We start from the raw sequence: 24,432 nt of genomic DNA, 5'->3' as shown, positions 1-24,432 counted from the left end.
TAGATTAATTAATTTAGGCATTTTTACCTTAATTTAATTTTATTATTAATCTCTATAATGAAAATTGTAAAATTTAAAATAACTTGAAGTATCATAAATTTTAGAAACCTAACAATACTAAGTAATAGCTAAACAAAAGTTAACAACCAGGCAATAATAGATATACAAAATCTTTTCATTAATGTCGTCGAACATCGAAAACATAACTATGTAGTAAAGCAATTCAGTGGACTGAATCGCTATGTGGAGCCAGCTGGTGGGGCACTGTTTGGTTTGCGTGGATAGGAGTAGCAAAATGAAAATGCGCCAAAATTAAATTCCCGCCAATTTCATCCCGTCCTTTTGGATGAACGCTAATATTGAATAAAGTAGTTCTATATAAACATATTAATATCAATATTTAAAATATGGATGCTGGTGATGCAAATACTGCTCGTATACGTGTACCAGATGAAGTTGGAATTAAATGTCAAAAGTTATTTCAAGATTTTCTTGAAGAGTAAGATTTAAAGTTCAATACAAAACATTACTCAGTACAGAATAAAAGTGGTTGTATTATATTTCACAAAAAACTATTATATGACTTATTTGTAATCTATAATGTGTCTTTTAGATTTAAAGAAGATGGAGTTGTTAAATATCTTGAACCAGCAAACGAGCTTGTAAGCCCAGAACATTGCACGTTAGAAGTGACTTTTGACGATGTAGACGAATACAATCAAGTACTTTCAACAACTATAGTGGAAGAATATTATAGGTAACAAAAGTATTATAATTCTACATTTATTAATATTCCATTTATTATATTACCATTATTACTTAAGTAATTACATGTTTTCAGGGTTTATCCATATCTGTGTCAAGCAGTATACAACTTTGTCAAAGATGTAACGGAACTAAGAAAAGAAAAGGAATGTTATGTAAGTTTCGTAGAAGTACCAACGAGGCAAAAATTAAGGGAGTTAAATGCATCGAAATTAGGCACATTGATACGTATTTCTGGACAAGTAATAAGAACACATCCTGTTCACCCCGAATTAGTACTTGGTACATTTGTCTGTGTGGACTGCAACACAGTCATAAAAAATGTAGAACAACAGTTCAAGGTATAATATTATGTTTTATTTCAATACATCTGTTGTTACATTACTATAATATGAAGAATGTGTTACAGTTCACGAATCCAACAATTTGTCACAATCCAGTTTGCTCTAACAAGCGACGTTTCATGCTAGACGTTGATAATTCAATATTTGTAGATTTTCAAAAGATTAGAGTACAGGAAACTCAAGCCGAATTACCTAAGGGTTGTATTCCACGCTCTCTTGAAGTAATTTTAAGGTCTGAAACAGTCGAAACTATACAAGCAGGAGATAGGTATTTTATTAGAAATAATTGTATACCACATTCGACATGTTTTAAAAGTTTAAATTACCTCTTTTTTGTATTTTTTGTTTTAGATATGACTTTACGGGCACCATGATAGTTGTGCCAGATGTTGGAGTACTTTCCCTCCCAGGTATAAGAGCAGATGCTAGTTCAAGGCGTCAAAAGCCTGCCGAGCAGGGAGAAGGTGTAACAGGCTTGAAAGCACTGGGAAGTAGAGAATTGACATATAAAACTGCATTTCTGGCCTGTAGTGTTACACCGACAAGTTTCAGGGTATAAACAAAATTTTCATAAATTTACATAAATTTTATATATAAATTTCATAAATACCTTCTTTAATACATACATAATATTATTATCTAGTTTGGTGGAACAGAAACAAACATGGAAGAAATATCGCAAGAAATGATGAAGAAACGGATGACCGAAGCAGAATGGAATCGTATATACGAAATGAGTCGCGATAAAAATCTTTATCAAAATCTCGTTAATAGTTTATTTTCCTCGGTACATGGTAACGATGAAGTAAAAAAAGGCATTACTTTAATGCTTTTTGGTGGAGTTGCTAAGACAACATTAGAAGGCACTTCATTACGAGGAGATATAAATTGTTGCATTGTTGGCGATCCTAGTACAGCAAAATCTCAACTCTTGAAGAGTGTTGCCGAAATTACTCCAAGAGCAATTTACACTTCAGGAAAAGCATCTACGGCCGCTGGTTTAACCGCTGCTGTAGTAAGAGACGAAGAATCTCCTGATTTTGTTATAGAAGCAGGCGCTTTAATGCTTGCTGATCAAGGTATTTGCTGTATAGATGAATTTGATAAAATGGATCCTAAGGATCAGGTCGCTATACACGAAGCTATGGAGCAGCAAACAATTTCATTAGCAAAGGTTTTATATTATATGCTAAATTGTACTACAACTTTATGTTAAATCTTGTTATTACAGACATGTATTTTTAGGCTGGTGTAAGAGCAACTCTAAATGCTCGAACGTCTATATTAGCTGCGGCAAATCCCATTGGTGGACGGTACGATAGAAAAAAATCTTTGCAGCAGAATGTTCAATTAACGGCACCTATCATGTCTAGATTTGATTTATTTTTTATAATAGTCGATGAATGCAATGAAATTGTGGATAACGCGATTGCGAAAAGAATAATCGATTTGCACTGCGATAATTGGCAAGATTTCGAGACAGTATACTCACAATCAGAGATTGTGAGGTACATTAATTTTGCTAAACACTTTAAACCTATATTAAACCAGGTATTTATATATATTTTTTCAAATATATAAACTAAGTGTTTGTCACAAAATATATTCTAATTAGTTTAAATTTTACAGGAAGCTGCAGACTTTTTAATTGATAGTTATACGACACTTAGACAAAAGACTGGTAGTGGTTCTGGAAAGTGGAGAGTTACCGTTCGACAGTTAGAAAGTCTTATTAGATTATCAGAAGCTATGGCTAAATTAGAATGCTCAGATGAAGTTACTGTAAGGCATGTTAGAGAAGCAAAACGTTTGCTAAGCAAAAGTATTGTTACCGTTGAACAACCCGATATAGATCTAGAAGAAGCTGAAGATGGAAATCCTGATATCAATATGGATGACGCTCCACCACTTATGGCTGCTCTCAATGCAATAGATAATACTGATACACCACGTAATTCATTTTATATTATTTATATTTTACTCAGGTTTAATAATTTCTTTGATGTTTTCTGGTGCACGTAACAAAGATAGCTAGAACTTATTACTCCTTATACTATCCAAGTTTTGTTTATACATGTATCGTCTACAGAAACACAAGAGGTACAAAAGAAAAAGTTAACAATGTCTTTCGAAGAATACAAGAGTTTATCCAATATGTTAATATTGTATATGAGAAATGAAGAAACTCGAGCTGAAACATTCCCTACAGGTACATTAGTTTAAACATTAAATTATCTACTGTTGACAATCTCTTTAATCTTAAATACTAGAGAGTACCAATTTTTTTTATAGACGACAACAAAGGCGGGTTAAGAAAGACAGAATTAGTAGCTTGGTATCTCGATCAAATACAAGACCAGATAGATTCAGAAGAAGAATTATTAGAAAGGAAAAACTTTATTGAAAAAATTATCGATAGGCTAACGTACCACGTACGTATTAAATCATCTACTAAAAGTGATTTAGCTTGTACTTTATGAATCGTTCAAATCTTTTCTTTCAGGATCAAATTATAATACCTCTACACACAACTGAACTTCGAAGAAAAGGTGAAGAGGCAGAAGATGAAGATGATCCTTTACTTGTAGTACATCCTAATTATATTATTGATGTTTAAATTATAAATTTTGAAGACAATTTTGAAAAATTGCTAATACTGGCAAAATAGAAATATTGTTATAAATTTCATTACAACGATCATTATATTTTTATGTAATCTGAATTAAAACGATGTAATTTTAAATTAATTGTATTTTATATTTAAACTTGGAAAAATGTTTACTATTGAAAAGTGATGAAAGTGATTGAAGTGTCTCATTAATTTTGTATTTTCTTAAATAAACGTCAAGATAAGAGGTGGATTAAAAAAATTCACATATGCGTCTCCCACCTGTAATGTACAAATCACGTGTTGTACAATCCATTATTTTAAAGTTTTTATATGCAAAATATCTAAATTAATTATCACAAAAATTACATTTTCATAACCTTATTCAAATTGGGAGTACTCACTATTTGAAATACTTTTCTTTCATGGAACTGAGTGGGCATGGATTCAATACTCTTACAAGGAATTTCTAATATAAAATTAACAGCACTAAATGATTGTGTTATTGTATAGTGTTACTTATTATTACCATATATATACAAATAATATACAATATTTACAAAGATAATTATTCTAATATTAACATGCAGTATTTATCTTACTGATTTACAAGTAAAGAATGATGTTCCAAACTTAATGATCATCTTTCTTGGGTGTTTTGGTTCTAGAGAAGCACTAGACAATAAACAGCAACAGAACCAGATTATTTCATCACTAATTAGTAACCAAATACATTTTAAATTATAATGTTCATTTAACTTCGTACCGATCTTTAAAGTTTCTTGAAACTCCAATCCATCACTTTCATTTTGTACCCATAGTGTTGATTTCTTCACATAATATCTTTCATGCTGTAAACAGATACATATTTACAATTACTACCAAAATAAAAACAGAACATTATACATATTTAAGAAATATAACTTATCTTTTTTGAAATTGGTGACTAACCCATTTTCTCGCATATCCTTTGATGTTTTTTTTTTCAAGTTTCTTCTCTCAGGAAAAAGTCTTTTAAATTTTCTACTGTCAATTTGATGAAACGTGGTGCCTGTTCTGCATACTTCGACAAAGTTTCTAATGCATGTTGTATTTCTATTTTGCTGGTGTCTTCTTCATAGTATTCAACTTGTTCTTTCTCTTCATGCACTTCTTCCGTATCTTCTGGTTCTGCTTGTTCTTCTTCTGCCATGTCAGCACTTTCATCTTCTTCAAATTTATGCAACAATCGTATGTTATGACGGTTTTTAAATTTTGCTATCCAGCCTGCACTTGCTTTGAACGTTGAGGGTCCACCGAACTCCTCGTTCAACTCTAATGCTTTATTATGTAATAATAAGTCTGTGACTGGATCTCCTAATGTTTTCTGTTCCAACCACCACACATACAAACGATTTTCTATATCTTCGAACGCTGGTTTCCGTAACTTCTTTCGTTTCCATATTTGCATTCCTTGTTCCGCGAGATGATGCATTGACATTATATTTCGTCGAATGCGGCGTACAGTGGTAGGATGTATCTGGTACTCGATAGCTAAATTTCTGACAGATACCCCACATTCTAACTTTGCCGAAATTTCTATTTTCTGTCCTATTGTGAGCGCCGTTCTATTCTTCATACTAGTGCTATTCGCCATTTTATTTGATTCGAACTCCTTGTGATTCGTCATCTAGAAAGCTTTTTGGTACCCGTTTAATAGTTAGGTATTTGTGTTTACAAGACATAGATCACCGGTTACTAAGCGAGATGTAACATGCCAAATACACAGTGAGGTTATAATGCACAAAGAAGACCTTTTTGCATAGGTACATATAGAGACCGACTAAGTGTAGAAACGCTTGTTGTTGATAACACCAGAGAGATCTCCTCTCTGATAATACCGTGTGTTCGTAGCGTGCAAAGAGATATGGTGTGAAGAGTTAAGCCGAGACAAAGTACAAATTACTTGTCTCCCGCTATGTGAATATTCATGACGAAGTGGATGATCGAGTGAGGGAGCTGAAACTTTACAGCAAGGCTAACCTACAACGACATGCGTGAAATAGGTTCCTTCTTACGTGGCACCAAGCGTAGTATGTACTGCTAGTAAGAACAGAGAGTCTGGTAAGAATATGGATCTGATTGGTTGGACCGCTTAGCCGCCTTGATGACTCTCTGTAACCACCAGTAACCACACACACAAAGAAGAAACCCATATACGTATACAACTTGCAAGGGCCACAGGGGCTCAAACTGACGCTTCAATGTCGCAATGAGCAATTCAGAAGTGGTCAATTTGGTTTCCTAAAAGTCCAATCTAGGACTATACGGTCTCTAAAATGCCTATTTGTACTTCATCACGGAGTAATTTGTAATATTCGGCGGCATACTGCCTGGCTGGAGGCGCCTGAAACTGCAAATCGCGGTTTCGACATTTTTCACTACTAGCGCCACTGTCACTGTCAGGTGCTGTCAGGTGCTGTATGACAAAATTTCACACTTGTACCAGAGAGGAATGAGAGTGCTCACGTCCGGGTTTTCGGCGTTCTGAAGGGATATTGACGCTGCCGCGCCATTCCCCTAGGCACGCGCCTAGAGAATATGCTCCGACGAGATTGGCACTGCCAACCTCGGGCAATGCAGGCGAAAGAACCGCCTATGTACACTCTCGCTGCCCGACTCTCGATCGAGACAGCCGTCTCGATCCTACGCCCTCGAAGAGAAGTCGAATAAAGTTGTTTCGTTTGTAGCGTGGCCAGTTGACCACGCGAACATAGCTAGATATATATATAGCATCGATTAATGGCGCGGAGAGGGAAATTTAAATATAAGACGTAATCGCGTATTTCATACATACGTATTTTATTTGGGCGCGATAGTTTAGAGTAGGTAAAGAAAGACCGGGAGAGTTCCGTAGAGATCCTTGACGAAATTCGAGTCGGCGAGACTAATTGAGGAATTTAGAGAAAGTCACGCAGCCTCTTAGAATAGCTTCTCCAATTCTACATAAATTAGGGATAGTCGAAGTCCGGAATCAGTTAAGGACAAGAGGTCATAAATTCCGAGTCAAGGACCTCTTGGAACTCCCTCGGACCTCTCGCTCGTTCGGTCCCACATGGCCCCACGTCCCTTGTTTTGGCGGGGCTTCACCCTCATGCGTACCCCACTCCCGTGCGTGCGCTATTAAGATCCATCCACTGCTAATCACCATCAAGCAGCAACCGGAAGACGAGTGATCCGACGAATCAACGCCTAGCCAGAAGATCCCAATTTTCCTATTGGCTAAGGAAGCGAGAAGGAAGAAGCTAAAAAAGGGATTCGAAGCTCCAGGACGACAGAACTCATTATAGAACCGAAGGAGTTACATCTCCAAGACTTTCTAAATAAATCTCTAACAATTATTTTCGCCATTTTACTCTGTGTACGAAGTTATTTGTGAACCTCCACGAGCAGAGCGCTTCAGCGCTCCACGGGCACCCGAACCCACACCAAAAGTCCCCATCCCACCACACGGCGACGCAACACGTTACATACACGAGTTAAGGGCCAGTTTACCTACGTGGCCTCGAGTCGCCACGCTTCAAACAGGAACTAGGAGAAGCTTCCTAGCGATCTTTACGCTACAAGCGGCCGCTAGGAGAAGCTCGAATGACAGTGTGCGCACCAATCACGCTTTCCTGGCCTTGCGATGTCTCCTTATCAGCAGTTGCTCGATTCTCCTTCCTGGATCCCCGCCGTTGAATTCTCCCGGCTGGATTCTCCTTTCCGGTTCCCCGTCGTTGAATTCTCCCGGCTGGATTCTACTTTCCGGTTCCCCGTCGTTGAATTCTCCCGGCTGGATTCTCCTTATCGTTGGATCCTCTCGATGATTAGAATTCCTCAAGGGTGCACGTGACAGGCAGGGTGTCTTGTACGGCCGCTGACGTCACTCGCTCTTCGGTATTTACCCAAGCTCCTGGGGAAACCGTACGAAAACCCAGAAGAGAGAGATTGCACCTTTCCAGAGCCTTCCACAAGCCGGCATCAAATGTATGTCCCTCGTTTTGGCGGGGCTTCACCCTCATGCGTACCCCACTCCCGTGCGTGCGCTATTAAGATCCATCCACTACCAATCACCATCAAGCAGCAACCGGAAGACGAGTGATCCGACGAATCAACGCCTAGCCAGAAGATTCTAATTTTCCTATTGGCTAAGGAAGCGAGACGAGAAGGAAGAAGCTGGGAAAGGATTTGAAGCTCCAGGATGAGACAGAACTCATTGTAGAACTAAGGGAGTTACATCTCCAAGAACTTCTAAATAAATCTACAACAGTTTTTCGCCTTTAACTCTGTGTACAAAGTTTATTCCTTAATTTCCACGAGCAGAGCGCTTCAGCGCTCCACGGGCACTCGAACCCACTACCAAAATCCCTATTTCACCACACTGCGACGCAACATAGCAAAATTTTGGTGACAGCGGTGGGATTTATTAAAAATCTTTGGAAGGTCAACTGGCCACGCTACGATAGAAAGTCTCCCAGTGGTTCTGTGCAGAGTAGGCTGCATCTTGGTTCCGCATTTATCCGCGGGACCCTCAAACCTACAACTGGTGACCCCGACGTGATTTGGAAATCGAGAACCACGCTGCACGTGCCCGGAAGCTGGTGCACGTTTTCACGGAGACCACCAGGAAGAAATTGCTGGTTCCTGGCGGCGAGCAGTCCGCTCGCTGCACGCTGTCGTTGCTGGTTCCTGGCGGCGAGCAATCCGCTCGCTGCACGCTGTTGTTGCCGGTTCCAGGCGGCGAGCTATCCGCTCGCTGCACGAGGTCGAACACTGCACATCGGATGCCATCCTGGACGTCTTCAGAGGACGAGCTCGCTGGAGTTCCGCTAATTGCGTGAAGCCACCGACCACCGGCGCCTTGACGAGCATCACATTGCAGCCAGTCTATCGACGAGCCCAACCATGCGTGCGCCGACAGGTATCGTTCTGATTATGCGAAATTTCGCCTCATTATTGTAAACGATCGTGATCGCCGCGCAGTATCTCGTGGCGAAAATATCTACGAAGCCATTTGCGTATACCTGTTGATTCAACCGTTTCGCGACCTTCGCGTTGTTGTGTTTATGCCGTGTCGATCCCCCCGTCGACTCGCGTGACCGCTACGACACCGGGTAGTTCGTGTTTACCGCGTCGCACCGTGCCTTTACGAAACTGCGTACGTCTGCGCAGAGCGCGCGTTTCGAATAATTCGCGGCCCGTTTGAACACACGCGTGTTCGCGAAATCGCGCAAAATGACTACCCCCGCGCCGCTCACTCAGGATGAACTCCTCCATGCGTTGTTACAGGGTCGCGTCGATTCATACCGGCAGCCAAAAGTGCCCGATTTCTTCAAAGAAGATCCGACACTTTGGTTCGCACAAGTCGAGTCATCCTTGTCCGCGGCAAGGATTAACAACCAAAAAACAATGGCTGATGTAGTGGTGGCCGCGTTGAAGTACGACGTTATCACTACGATCAAGGACATACTATTCATGTCGCCTCGTCCAGAGGATTTATACGATCGAATAAAATCACGAATCATATCTAGCTACGCTGTATCTGCCGAGAGCAAGCTCCGACAGCTCATGAAGGGCGAAGTTCTGAGTGAGGGCAAACCGTCCCAGATATTGACGCGCCTCCTCAACCTGAACAACGGGTCTTGCAGCGATGAAATAATTCGCGCCGTATTTCTCGAACAGCTGCCGTCGCATGTCCGTGCCGTCCTGGCCATGGCGAACGTTTCCGAGCCACGGAAGCTCGCCGAATTAGCCGACAAGGTTGTCGAGGCCTCCGGAACAGGCACATCCGCGATAGCTGCCGTCTCGCCCCGAGACGCCTCCCTACGCGCGTTAGAAGAGAAAGTCGACCGCCTCACGCGCCAACTAGCATCCATAACCACTTCGCGCACCCGCGAGAGTCGCGTTCGCCGACGAACCCCTTCACGGAGTAGGAATCGATCGCGCGAAAACCGCTCTCTGCCGAAGGAAACCGCGTGCAGGTTTCACAGGAAGTTCGGGAAAGATGCGCGTCGTTGTGTCAAGCCGTGCTCCTGGGAGACGGAAAACTGAAAAGTACTAGCTGTTTGGAGGCGAGCCCGTCTAGTACCGAATCTCATCGTCTCCACATAAGAGACCGCGATCTCGGCCTCACGTTCTTAATCGACACCGGAGCCGATCTCTCTTTGCTGCCAGTCGCCAAAGGCTCGCGTCGCCCAACGGGTTATAAACTCTACGCGGCAAATGAGACAATGATTGACACGTACGGCGAGAAGCGTTTGACTTTGAATTTCAACCTCCGCCGTTCATTCCCGTATAATTTCTGCGTCGCATCGGTACCGTACCCGATAATCGGTGCCGATTTTCTAAAACATTACGGGCTGCTCGTTGACTTGCGCCTCCGCAAACTGACCGACCCCATGACGAAGATTGCCGCCATCGGCACTGTAAAACCTTCGTCCGTGCGCGATGTTAAATCGGTCGATCCAGCGTCCGCGTTCGCCGGAATTTTAACCGAGTTTCCGAACGTCGTTGGGCCGTCACAGAATAATGACCGTACGCCACAAGACGTCCTTCATCATATCGTGACCGAAGGTCCGCCAATTGCGGAACGCGCACGGAGGCTAGCGCAGGAAAAACTGCGCGCCGCGAAAGCAGAGTTCAAACAGCTCGTCAGCTCGGGAATTTGCAGGCCTTCTAGTAGTCCTTGGGCGAGTCCTATTGATCTCGTCCCGAAAAAGGACGGGGGCTGGCGTGTCTGCGGCGATTACCGCCGTCTCAACGCGGTAACGATTCCTGATAAATATCCAGTCCCCCATCTTCACGATTACTCCGTGAACCTTCACGGAAAATCGGTTTTCACGAAGCTCGACCTTCACCGGGCGTATCAACAAATTCCGATCGCTCCGTCTGACATTCCGAAAACGGCGGTCATTACCCCGTTTGGGCTCTTCGAATACACGGTAATGCCCTTTGGCCTTCGTAATGCCGGACAAACCTTCCAGCGTTACATCTACCGTGCCCTCGGGGATTTAGACTTCGTATTCGCGTATATTGATGATATTCTCATTGCGTCCTCGAACCGAAAGGAGCATGGAGATCACCTACGCGTAGTCCTGCAACGCTTGCAGGAATATTGTCTTCGGCTAAACACCCAAAAGTGCGAGTTCGGGAAGTCATCTCTCGAGTTCCTCGGTCATGTCATTGACCAGCACGGGTCTAGCCCAATTCCCGAGAAAGTCAAGGCCATAACAGATTTTCCAAGGCCTCGGACCGTTGCCGATCTTCGTAGGTTCCTTGGCATGGCCAATTTCTACCGACGTAGCATTCGACACGCTGCCGACGTGCAGGCCCCCCTGCACGAGTACCTCGGCGAGTCGAAGAAAAATGACAAACGCGAGATTGTATGGACCCCTAAATCTGAGGAAGCGTTCGCTCGGGTCAAAAGTGACCTCGCCAATGCAACCATGCTCTCTCATCCCGCGGCAAACGCAGTGACGCGTATCGTCACTGACGCCTCCGATTTCGGCATGGGCGCGTCACTCGAGCAAAAGCTCGAAGACTCCTGGAAGCCCTTGGCTTTCTTCTCCAGGAAATTCAGTCCTGCCCAACGCAATTATAGTGCGTACGATCGCGAGTTGACTGCCGCTTATGAGGCACTAAAATACTTCCGACACTTCTTAGAAGGTCGTGAATTTAGCATTGTGACAGATCACAAGCCTCTCACGTACGCGTTTCGTCAGAAAGCCGACAAGGCATCTCCTCGACAGCTCAGACAGTTGTCGTATATCTCACAATTCACCACTCGCATTGAGCATCTTCCTGGCTCGGAAAACGTCGTTGCCGATTCATTATCACGAGTCGACTCGCTGCGCCTCGCCGCGAACATTTCTCTGAATGAACTGTCCAAAATGCAAGAGAGCGGCGACGAGCTTAAGGAACTACTGCGCTCCGCTGACCACTCGTTGTCCCTGCGACAGATAAGGTGGGGACCTTCCCACACTGCGATCGCGTCAGACCTCACGGGCGAAACCTTGCGTCCGTACATTCCACAGCCGGCTAGAAAAAAGATTTTCGACACTTTCCACAACCCTGTGCTAGGATCACAGATCGGGTCATTCGGAAACGTTACGTCTGGCCGGACATGCATCGCGACATTATTAAGTGGTCCAAAGACTGCTTGGACTGTCAACAGTCCAAAGTAACGCGGCACAACCACGTGGCTCCTGCGGAATTCGTAGCCCCCGACAGCCGCTTTAAACACGTCCATATGGACATTGTCGGTCCGTTGCCGGTTTCCGACGGCAATCACTATTGCCTTACAATAATCGATCGTTTCTCGCGATGGCCCGAAGCCATTCCGCTGCCGGATATCGAAGCAACCACCGTGTGTAGAGCTTTTGTAGATCACTGGATCTCGCGATACGGCACGCCAGAAACGCTAACAACTGACCAAGGTAGTCAGTTCGAATCAAAATTGTTCACAGCGTTATTGCAACTATCCGGTTGTCACCGGATACGTACTACCGTGTTCCATCCCGCCTCTAACGGCATGATCGAACGATGGCACCGCTGCCTGAAAACCGCGATAATGTGTCACGCGAACACGAAATGGTCACGAGTCCTGTCCACCGTGATGTTAGGGTTGCGAAACAACGTGATGGACACCGGGTCCTCACCTGCCGAATACCTGTACGGCACGACGTTGCGTATTCCGGGAGAGTTTGTTCTTCCCGACGACGGCCCGTCCGACCTGCAAATATTCATCGAAGAATTTCGCGATCACATGCGAAAAGTGAAACCTGTCTCCGTGGGACAGCGACATAAAAAGCGCGTGTTTATATTTAAAGATTTGTCAACATGTTCGCACGTGTTCCTTCGCGCAGGCACTCTCAAGAAATCGCTTGAACGTCCATACACGGGACAGCATAAAGTCTTAAAACGCGTCAACGACAGAGTTATCGAAATCGAGGTCAATTGTAAACCGCGTTCGGTATCTGTTGAAAATGTAAAACCCGCGTACGCAGTTCGCGAATCGAACTTAGAAGCTGCCGGCGACCCTGCAGTCGTTACGGGAAGCAGCACGATCCGCACGTATACAAATAAAAAGCGCGTTACGTTCGCTGCCGAAGCGAGTAGAATGACAAAAAGAAAATTGTAAGTGCATGCAGTATGTGTAACACTTCTCCTTGTTAAAACAGCGGTTAATTTTAATGTCGTATACACTCGGGGGGGGGGGGGAGTATGTAGGGATATTGACGCAGCCGCGCCATTCCCCTAGGCACGCGCCTAGAGAATATGCTCCGACGAGGTTGGCACTGCCAACCTCGGGCAATGCAGGCGAGAGAACCGCCTATGTACTCTCTCGCTGCCCGACTCTCGATCGAGACAGCCGTCTCGATCCTACGCCCTCGAAGAGAAGTCGAATAAAGTTGTTTCGTTACATACACGAGTTAAGGGCCAGTTTTCCTACGTGGCCTTGAGTCGCCACGCTCCAAACAGGAACTAGGAGAAGCTTCCTAGCGATCTTCACGCTACAAACGGCCGCTAGGAGAAGCTCAAATGACAGTGTATGTGCCGTGTACGTGCCGTGTGCGTGTGCCATGGTATGCCCCACACAACGCTAGATCCGCAAGAACGAAAAAGATTGCAAGGGTTCGGGAGGCGGCAAATCATTGTTCGATAATGCAAAGATGGGGCTTTCCAGGGGTGAAAAGCGTTAGATAAAAGATAAATCTAGAGCGCTCGCGAACGAACAGGTCCTACTTTTGCGTTTTCTAGGCGTAATTTGCAATATTCGGCAGAATGTAGATATAAGGACACATTTTCTTAAATAACCGGGTTCTTATTGAGAATGTTGACGGCGAGCGCTCTAGCGGTGACATATACAATGTCAATGCAACGCCTATTATATTGTATAATTACGTATTAAACAAAGGATTTGCCGCCCCCGAAAAACCATCCCACAGCTATTATTTTGCTCAAATATAGTTCCGGCATTTTTCGCTACGAGCGCTGTATTCTCTTTCCGATCATTGTCGTTGTCAGCAGTCACTATACTCGAATGAGAGTCGTGCGCAACACTCACACACCGCCAGGTCGGCGTGTACGTGTACCTACGAGAATAGCAAGGGTCCGGGATGCCGCGAATCATTCCTCGATAATGCAAAGATGGGGCTTATCAGTAGTCAAAAGCGCTAGATAAAAGATAAATCTAGAGCGCTCGCCATCAAACAGGTCCGACTCTTGCATTTTCGAGCAACATTTTGCATTATTCGGTCGCATGATGCTTGTCAGAGAGGCGATCTGAGCACGCGTGGCCGACATCGTAAACGACGGCGCTGCCGTAGCTTCGTTCGAACAGCCGTGCCTCGGCACACTCACACACCGCCAGGTCGGCGTGTACGTGTACCTACGAGAATAGCAAGGGTCCGGGATGCCGCGAATCATTCCTCGATAATGCAAAGATGGGGCTTATCAGTAGTCAAAAGCGCTAGATAAAAGATAAATCTAGAGCGCTCGCCATCAAACAGGTCCGACTATTGCATTTTCGAGCAACATTTTGCATTATTCGGTCGCATGGTGCCTGCCGTAGCTTCTTTCGAACAGCCGTGCCTCGGCACACTCACACACCGCCAGGTCGGCGTGTACGTGTACCTACGAGAATAGCAAGGGTCCGGGATGCCGCGAATCATTCCTCGATAATGCAAAGATGGGGCTTATCAGTAGTCAAAAGCGCTAGATAAAAGATAAATCTAGAGCGCTCGCCATCAAACAGGTCCGACTCTTGCATTTTCGAGCAACATTTTGCATTATTCGGTCGCATGATGCCTGTCAGAGAGGCGATCTGAGCACGCGTGGCCGACATCGTAAACGACGACGCTGCCGTAGCTTCGTTCGAACAGCCGTGCCTCGGCACATTCACACACCGCCAGGTCGGCGTGCACGTGTACCGATGAGAATAGCAAGGGTCCGGGATGCCGCGAATCATTCCTCGATAATGCCGAGGAGAAAAAATGGGGAAAAAATGGATGCATATTTTGAGGATGATATGAAAAAGGAAAAGTTAGGAAAATAAAAAAACATAATAGAATATATTTTTTTCACATATTTATTGTGATAGATTTGCTGCCACGCCCCCCGCTGCCTTTACGCCCCCCGCGGCCTCCGCGCCCCCTGTTGCCGCCTCGCCAGCCGCGGCCACCGCGCCGGCCCCCTCTTCGATATGAATTTCGTTTCATGTTTTTCATGAGCTTTGCCTGAAACATGTACACAACATTTATATACAAGATTTATATTTAACATATATATAACATATTTTTATGTTTTTTTAACTCACAAGCATTTCCTCCGTCATTTGGATGACGGGGCTTGGTGGAGCGGGGGAGGGGCGTTGATGCCGAGGCAGCGGATGTGTTGGCAACGTCGCCGCGGCCGTTTTCAATTTTCTGTTGGAAAAAATGTAACGTTTTAGAAATAAATAATAAATCTTTACGAATGATAAAATATACCGTCTACTCACTACATTTGTGATTGGCCTCCCAATCCTAAGGCGGGCGACGGCCGCCGTCACTGCCGCCGGTAGTGACAGCGTTGCTGGAGCCGTCGGTGGTGCTGGCGCCACCCCCGCCGATGCTGGCACCACCCCCGCCGGTGCTGGCACCACCGCCGCCGGTGCTGGCACCACTGCCGCTGAGTTGGTGGGAATCTGTTCCATCTACATTACAAACAAAAACACAATACAATATAAAATATCATTATCACATGATATTGGGTAGGGATGAAAGTTCGTAGGGTTTTCAAATTGAAATTGAAAAATAGCAAAGGTATTTAGAAATACAGTAAGAAGTCATATAACAGAAGGGAAAATATGTTATTGAGTAATTCTATGAATACATATCTATCGGTAATTCTGCATAAGAAGTCACACGACATCGACTTCGAAGCTCTTTGAATATGTTGTCGGGATGAAGATTTGGAACAATTTTTCTCCATGCAGGCCGCCGCACAGTGGGCAATTTGAACGAAATCGGATTCAAAATCAAAGAACTTTCGATAGAAATGAGGTAGAGCGATGAAACTTTTTTTAAATTAAAGCTGAAACTTTGTAGAATATGGGAAAAATATGGAGATTATGGTACGAACGTTTTTTAACCTAGAGAAAATTCGTTAAACTTGCACAATTTCAAGAAAATTATGGTTTTTCCAATACCACGCGCGGAAAAATTTTTTTTTTAACATGCTATACATCATTTCCCATAGATTTTTTCACGCTGATTTCAAATCTGGTCTCAAAATTTGTCTTCAATCTCAGGATTTTGTAAAAAATAGATTTTTGTGACAAAAACTAATGAAGTCATTTTTTCGTTGAAATGATTGGATGGTAATAATCGCCCTATTTTTCCCATATTCTACAAAGTTTCAGCGTTTATTAAAAAAAAATTTCATCGCTCTACCTCATTTCTATCGAAAGTTCTTTGATTTTGAATCCGATTTTGTCCAAATTGCCCACTGTGCGCCGCCGCATTGTGGATTCGGGGCTTCGAAAACCTTGCAGAAATTCGAAGTATGAACATTCGAGAATTCATGATGACCCGTGTGTAAATTGTAGAATATGATCTTGTTGAATTAGTAAAAAGTAATGATTGTTGAAAGCGTAAATTCGGTATCATTGCAGTTCAAAATTGGTCATTGCTATCGAGTTTAGTTATACCGTGAAAAATACATGTTCTAATATGTTAATATTTTTATAAGTACGCGACATTATTTACCAACCAAATGAAAATATGACTTGATCGTCTAGTGGTAAGTAAAGGATTACATGTCGTGGTATTTGGAAAATATTCTAATAATTAATTACAGAGAACTGTTTTTGTTACTTTGAAAAAATAGTCAAATTTGCATACATTTCTAAGCTGTTTGTTATGTGCACAGTGCGTTTATCTAACTGTAATACTAAAAAACAAAAAGTTGCAGCGGACTGTACTGCTCAGCCACCGTAAGCGAAAACATTGAAACATCATGGCCAAGTTTGTATACAATGTCGCGATGTACGTTGGCTGAACAGAGCAGTCCGACCAGAAGACGAATATCGTCGAAATATAGATCGATCGTACCGCACGTAAAAAAATATGTAATTTCTCTGGCAGTGCAAAAAAGGTGCAACTTGTTCTTTTTTAGCATTACAGTTAGATAAACTCTCGACATTTTGCAAAAAACTTGTCTGGAACCCACTGGGAACATAACAAACAGCTTAGAAATGTATGCAAATTTGACTATTTTTTCAAAGTAACAAAAACAGTTCTCTGTAATTAAATATTAGAATATTTTCCAAATACCACGACATGTAATCCTTTACTTACCACTAGACGATCAAGCCATATTTTCATTTGGTTGGTAAATAATGTCGCGTACTTATAAAAATATTAACATATTAGAACATGTATTTTTCACGGTATAACTAAACTCGATAGCAATGACCAATTTTGAACTGCAATGACACCGAATTTACGCTTTCAACATCATTACTTTTTACTAATTCTACAAGATCATATTGTACCATTTACATACGAGTCATCATGAATTCTCGAATGTTCACACTTCGAATTTGTGCCAGGTTTTCGAGGCCCCGAATCCACAATTCGGCGGCGGCATGCATGGGGAAAAATTGTTCAAAATCTCCATCTCGACAACATATTGAAAGAGCTTCGAAGTCGATGTCGTGTGGCTTCTTATGCACAATTACCGATAGATATGTATTCATAGAATTATTCAATAACATATTTTCCCTTCTGTTCTATTACTTCTTGTCGGATTTCTAAATATCTTTCCTATTTTTCAATTTCAATTTGGAAACCCTACGAACTTTCGTTCCTACCCAACAATGTACACTTTACAATATTAGTATAAAATACTGATTATAAACATTTATACGTACCGTATAATGCGTTGTTTATGATGTGCACGTGGTTGTGTACCGTCGTTTCCAGTCGTGGACGGAATGCCCAAACCGCCAAACATCGCCACCCATTTCCCTCCTTCCGCACTACGCACACACGCACCTTTTCTCTGTTCGTGTTCGCTACCTATGCGACGTTCGACGGGTTCCTCCGCAATTATTCACGTTACCAAAGTTTCGAACGTGCGAGTCGCGATCACATTTCGCTATAACTTTTGTTCTAAAAAACTTATTACAGCGAAATTTGGACTACAAATTTTCCTAAAAAATGTGACGGAAATATATTTTGCATTTTTTAAATTATTTTTTTTTATTTTTTCGCTATAGCCGTCTAAGATGTTCAAAAGTGACCCCCGAATCAAATTGATTTTTAGTCACACCGTGACCAACAAAAATTACGAAAAAATTCAAGGATATTCTACTTACTAGCATACAGGAGTGAGATTTTTTTCAGAATTTTAGGTGGAAAAATTGACTTTGACACAAATCCGAAAGCATAAAATTCCCGATTTTATATCGAACTTCTCGGTTGACCCCGCTTATATTATTATGTTCGCTGTGTCTTCGTTGTGATTATTAATGTGTATTTTTTACATTTTTTTCTGATTATGCAAACATGTTTGTTTAAAAAAATTGGACATCTCCAAAGATTCGAAGAAAGTGCGTATTTCGTATTGAAGTTTCAGAGATACCGGTTTTATAAAAATTCAGTAGTTAGATATTATTTTCAAAATGAGGAAACTGTTGGAAGTCATGTTAATATATTGAAATATAGGGCAAATAAAATATTTTATATTGCATTTTTAATATAAAAATGTTTATTATCTCATATGTTAGAAACTAGGAGTTTCTGGTCCCAAGGTTCTGGGGTAAGTGCCGTGGGGTTCATCACTGTCCTCTTACTAAAAGGCATAGCCTTCCCCACTCCGTGGCCAGATCCTTCAGGACAATGAGTCCCTTATCTTTGGCAATACGACGTCGGGTCGCTTGCCTTTTCTAAACATTCTCACCGTCAATAAACAGTCAATGCTTAGACAATCGATAGCTGTGAGACCCAAATCGGTCATTAGCTATCGCGTCGCCTGCTGCCAGGCAGAGTTGGGCATTATTTAGATAAAAAATTATTTAAATAACGATTCGTATAAAAGATACTTTATCTTTATTCGTTATTCGAAGGTTCGAATAAAAAAATTATCTTTATTCGACGAGTATCGAATAAATAATTTTATTCGACGAGAATTTATCCGACGAAAAAAGATAATTTTTTTATTCGAAGCGGATTTATTCGAACTTCGAATAATTTTTTCATCTTTTATCTGTATCTTCTATTCGAAGGCTTATCATCCAATTTGAATAAATCATGTAACTACTGCAACTTGTGTTTATATTTTCCTGCGTAATATAAAAAAAGATTAGATTTGTTTACATATACGTGATTTATTACAGTACTAGAGGTATGATGAATATGTTATAAATTTACGAGGTAGATGGAATAAAGGAATACCCTGTTACACATTATGAACAACACTTCTAAAATATATATATTAAATACTTTGGTCAAACTATACAAACTAAAGGATAAATTAACTCAGCCATCTCTGAGAGCTCGCACACGACACCGTAACACCAAAAGCGAACTCTCTAGACCCATCCCCACTCTCAGTCCAACACACACACACCTATATCCTATCAGTCGGTTATATAGGGATCGATTACTCTATACAACAGAATACCGATTATGAATGATATATCATTCATTAATTCAATGTGAGCTTCTTGCAGTTTGCTATGATCTTCGTCTGCCACTTTTAATTCTCTTTGCAACTGACAAATTGTTTTATCTTTCTACAACTCCATCGAAAGATTCAGAAAGATGTTTTACGTTGTCATAAATTTCTTTACATTTTATTTGTCTCAAAATGAGTCTCGATGCTTCATTAATTTTTACAGTATTTAATTTCGAAAATACATTTTCATGTTTTAATTTATTCTGTAAAAATGTGGATAATATCAAAATAATGTAACAAAATTGTAAAATTTTTTTTATCGCTCAGTAGTAATTTCTGCGTGCAGAGATACTATTGCAGAATAATATGAATCGAAGAGAACTTCATTTTACACTTAAATGGTTTTCTAAATTGAAAACAGGAACGAAACGTTATTAAATTTTAATTAGTTTTTATTCTTGTTAAAATACCAATTGAATTTTAATCTTTTGTTTTGTTTCATGCCTCTGCGAATTTTAAAAACCTGTGAAGGAGCTAGGTTATCGGAGGTGGATGCCTTCAAATAATGTTCAAATCAGGTTTTTGTGACCGAGTCGTTTATTTATAATGAATGATGTCGCGAGAGCGTCCGGTGTGGTTCAACTAGAACGGGCGATTAACTTCGACTCGCGATTGAATTTTTACTGCGATTTAACAGCGACCGGACGAGACTATGACTCGTGTTGTAACTAGACTGTAGTTATGACTCGGCTGTGACTAGACTCTTCGCGTCGGTAGTCTCTGCCTTGTATCTCTAAAAACGCTTGTCGACTGATTGGTGGAAGTCCTTGCGAGGAACTTCCACCAATCCGTGCATTTTGCATAACACGCCCACGTTCCACGCCTCTCGTGCGTGAGAAGGGTGAGCGCGTCGTTTTGTTAAAAACTAATTTCGGTAATGCAGCGGGATTTCCGACGGGACCGCGGTGCATAGCGCGGCCGGCTGTCGCCTACCTGCCTAGCTTACGGGTCCCTTCGGAAACTCAAGGTTTATGATACCCGTACGAGCTGTTGAGGCCGATGGTAAAAATCTAATGGCCAATACGTGCCATAACAAAAACTGCTAAGACGACTAACGGCTTTCTCAAAAACAGCTGTCGGACAACGGGTTCCATAAACTCGCTCGACCATTTGCACGCCAAATGTTGCTAAATGTACGTGCCGATGGCCGCTACAATGTAATAAGAAAATATAATTTCAGAAACAAATATACGTTTCTACGTAATCGTAATGTTAGTTTGAAGATAATAATCTTTCATATTACCCAATTTTTTCTTAATAGCATTATTAATCGCCTCGCTTGATAATGTAACTTAAACAACGTCACTTCCTTGAGGATTTCCTTGTAATAGGATATAATAGACTTCGTTTTATGCTTAATTAGTTAATTGACCAGTTTTGAAATTAAATGTTCGTCCATATGAATATTTTAAGATTATTTGTGCAAATCATTTACTGGTAAAGTTACATAAATTTAATGATGCTTATCACAAACTGCGATGACTGATTTATCGGTAAACAATTTTAATAATCATGTTGAAGATCCGACGTTCCGTACTACGTAGCTTGCACGTGTGTATATATAATGCCTTCCGAGTAAAATGTTGTCCAAAATTCCTTGCACAACTAAATGAAGCGGCATCGTATAGTCTCATCTGAAAGATTTGTACCATTATCAGCAATGTCTAAACTAGATTAAGGGCTATTGGACAACACTACACGCAATATCGAAAACAAAACGCTGCGTGTAATGGAAATTAGTCGCGTTGCGTTCCTGAGATGAGATATTTAATAACAAATGACGATCGAGGTATAATATTTCATAACAAACATCTTCGGCAAAGGTCGTTCAAAAGTTTCAGATTTATAGTGTGACTGGCGTCAATATTCATTATTCACATTAAAATAGAATAACTTTTTCAAAAGTGGATCTGGCAACTTCTGAGAAGCTAGAAAGATTAGTTTATTAGATGATGGGAAAGCGTTAATGGCGGTTTTTTTTACAACTTTTTCGTTTTAACTGGGCTCGTACTGAAAATTGAGAAAATGCGTCATGAAGAGTGTTCTGAAGTGAAATTTGCGACATCCAAACTACTAAATCACGTATTTCTAATTTCCCAGAAATTTTATCGTCTACAATAATTACTCTTGTGGGATGAATGGTTCATTGTGCGCGCGTGCGTGCGGGCGACCAGATCATGTTGCGACGGTCCGGCGCCGGTATGTTTGGAAAACTCGAGTGACTGAGGAGGCGTGAATGAAAAGTGTTTCGGTCTAAGTGATAGGAGAGTTTGTGTGTTTCTAAGAATGAAAGCGATGGATGCAAGAAACAGAGTGCAAGTGAGATGAATGCAAGGGGGTGAAAGACTATAAAGCGTGGATGTTCGGGAAGAGCGGAGAGATTAGAGTTGCGACTGCCTTGCGAGAAAGAGTGTTAATCGTGTCAGCGTTATATATCGTTATTTCTTCTAAATATATTAATATTCAGTAAAGTGTTTCGAAGAGATTAATCTCCCCATTTCCCAAGATTCCTACACTCTTACAATTATCATTTCAACTGCACGTTACTGGGTCGAGCACAGAAGCGTAAAGTATGAAAATGACGAGTTCATCATCTGAAACAGAAAGTTTGTCAGTTTGGATGTGGGAGTAGAATCTCTACTAGAACAGAAAAACTATTACTTACAATTGCGAAGCCTTCGAAACTTACTCTATACAAACCAGCCAGATTACACTCCACAGTTTCGATACTTTTCATCGTTACGAATAATAAAATTTTTTGTGATTTCACTGGTATACTGTACCATGATGACTGAACTCTGTTTCACGAAACATGAACATTTTATTACTTGTTTCTTATACGTGTAGGTTCTCGTACCGCAGTAGGTTATTGTTCAATTAGACTCGACTTTGCATTTAACTTGTAATTAATCTTTCAACTTAATTTGATGTTAACCGATTTAAATTTGTAAATAATTATTCAATTACAGCGATGTCTCAGTATATGTAAACTTTCTTAATTCTAATGTTTTCATTATGAAACTTTTACCAACATATCCGTTTTTCTGATTGAAATGACGCGAAACATGACACAATTTGCATTGTATCTACTTATTTAATTCACGATGCAGTAGAACCTCGATTATTCGTACTGAAGTGGGATAGTCACGGGTGGTTCTACTACACGCACCTTCGATTTCCAACACTTAACCTTTTATTTGGCACGGATACATATATAACCTTACACGTAGGTGTCGCGGACCGAAACACTGAGAAACTCTCGATCGCCGCGAAGACTTCTCGATTTGACTCTATTGGACACCAAGGGTGCGAAAGATCGTTCGTCCGATGTCGTCGTCTGAAAGTGAGGTTCTGCCTCTCTCGCTAATTTCGAGGGCTATATATAGGGCCTTAAAGAAAGGCGGGCGAAGTCCCAAACGGGGGAAAACGGACGCGTGCTACAAAGGGTCCTTTTCCGTTAACGGAAAAACTGCCGGTCCGCACGAATCTGACTGCCAGATGCGGAAATCTGCGAGAGTCCGACTCGTGCCTAACCTCGGGGAAAACCCAGGGAATTAGGGACCGGGTAGTTTTGGAGGTACAGTCATGGCCGAGGCCAGGCTGCTACAGTACTAGAGAGTTCGGATAATAGAACGATTACTTAGCTACAGGGTTAGATTAAACCTTTGTTGATTTGTACAATGGACCGCATTGTTTACGCATATATACGTAGGTTCACATGTGAACCTATAACGGGTAACGGAGAAATCAGATATCATCGGTTCAGATAATGGAGGTACTACTAAATCGTCAATTGTACAAGTAACTATGCTTCGAATTATATAATGTTTGCTCTCAATTTAGTCAGAAAACCGTCACAAACACATTGGAGTAGTATTATCTCGCTGACATATGCAGAAAACTTCGTCGAAATGGGCCAATTGGTTTATGAATTGAATAGGCTGGAAATCGTGAAAAATTATAGTTTTCGCCATTTTTAATCATAAACCAATTGACCAATTTCGACGAAATTTTCAGCGTGTATTGTATAAGCATGATCAGCATAAATTGTAAAACACAACTTTTACTATTTGTTCCGTAATTCCGATTAAACACAATTTTTCAAATATTTCATTGTCGCAATCCAGTACATTAATCCTTCTAGCTTGGCTGAGAAAATTGAAGATGTTTGGTCGATTTATAAAAAAGTTATTCAGATTTAAAGTGTGTGCCATAAATGATGTGGCTGAGGGTATATGATTACATACAATAAACTTTTCACGAATATCGTGCACATATCTGTCACATATATCGAAACATTACTGTATAGACCATCATATCAATTTGGTTTCCAATGCCGTAATTCGCAGAAACGTTTCGTAAGTAAAAATAGGGACTCACATTGTTTTGAAAATCGTCTCACCAGAGTTCTTCAGAAGCTGTCCACAATAGTTATTCAAAAACATGACAAGAAATTGCAACAAAACAGAGCCACCAGAAAATATTAGTTCGTTGATTGAAAAATAATGCTTCAATACGAGAAACAACTGTCACACATAAAACACTGTTTTAGTATTATACATTTCGTTCGATGGGACCATGTTATCGCAATTATTAGGTGGAGCGATAAATTCGTTCATATATGTCACGTGACATACAACATTTTATAATAATAATAAAAAAATAGGAATATTTTATGAACAAATGTAAGAAACGACAGGGTGAAGCTGCAGAACAGCTCCGATTTCAATGATTTTAAACAACTTTTTCCTTCACATGACTTCGCAGTTTTGTATTTCGTCTATTCATTTTTGTTATAAATGCATGTATAATCTGCAGTCTAGATAGGATTTTTATCTTGAAATCTTTTTGTAGTTATTCGTAGTTCGTCGAATAGCGACACAGCGAGACAATCGAGTTTAAAAGATCCTTCGGGTTGGCATGCTGTAGTTCTAGCAGTATTGCACAGCATATGCCATGCAATGCAGGGAG

General features: G+C 41.3%; 1 protein-coding gene and 2 long non-coding RNA genes across 3 annotated transcripts in view; 1 reads left to right on the top strand and 2 right to left on the bottom strand.

Moving 5' to 3' along the window:
• The window catches only part of LOC143357319 (uncharacterized), a 283,862-nt gene extending 262,272 nt beyond the window's left edge, over positions 1–21,590 (bottom strand). Inside the window, exon 1 of the long non-coding RNA XR_013082801.1 lies at positions 21,536–21,590. This is a non-coding gene — a long non-coding RNA (uncharacterized LOC143357319). The remainder of the gene's footprint in view (positions 1–21,535) is intronic.
• On the top strand, positions 276–3,978 carry Mcm6 (minichromosome maintenance 6). Its single transcript, XM_076793092.1, has 11 exons — positions 276–499; positions 614–757; positions 842–1,106; positions 1,175–1,377; positions 1,461–1,662; positions 1,753–2,283; positions 2,355–2,660; positions 2,739–3,060; positions 3,199–3,318; positions 3,402–3,541; positions 3,613–3,978. The coding sequence occupies exons 1-11, from the start codon at positions 408–410 to the stop codon at positions 3,724–3,726; spliced, it is 2,439 nt and encodes an 812-aa protein (XP_076649207.1). The 5' UTR covers positions 276–407; the 3' UTR covers positions 3,727–3,978.
• A 385-nt stretch (positions 21,591–21,975) lies between the features above and the next one.
• On the bottom strand, positions 21,976–23,957 carry LOC143357315 (uncharacterized). The gene is made up of 3 exons (XR_013082798.1): positions 23,842–23,957; positions 22,127–22,259; positions 21,976–22,055 (listed from the first exon to the last, which is right to left on the bottom strand). It is a non-coding gene; the product is annotated as an uncharacterized LOC143357315 (long non-coding RNA).
• Between the last annotated feature and the right edge of the window lie 475 nt (positions 23,958–24,432).

Source organism: Halictus rubicundus, chromosome 9 (genome assembly GCF_050948215.1).
Source record: "Halictus rubicundus isolate RS-2024b chromosome 9, iyHalRubi1_principal, whole genome shotgun sequence".
Classification (NCBI taxonomy): domain Eukaryota; kingdom Metazoa; phylum Arthropoda; class Insecta; order Hymenoptera; family Halictidae; genus Halictus; species Halictus rubicundus.
This window is presented reverse-complemented; position numbering and strand designations above follow the sequence as displayed.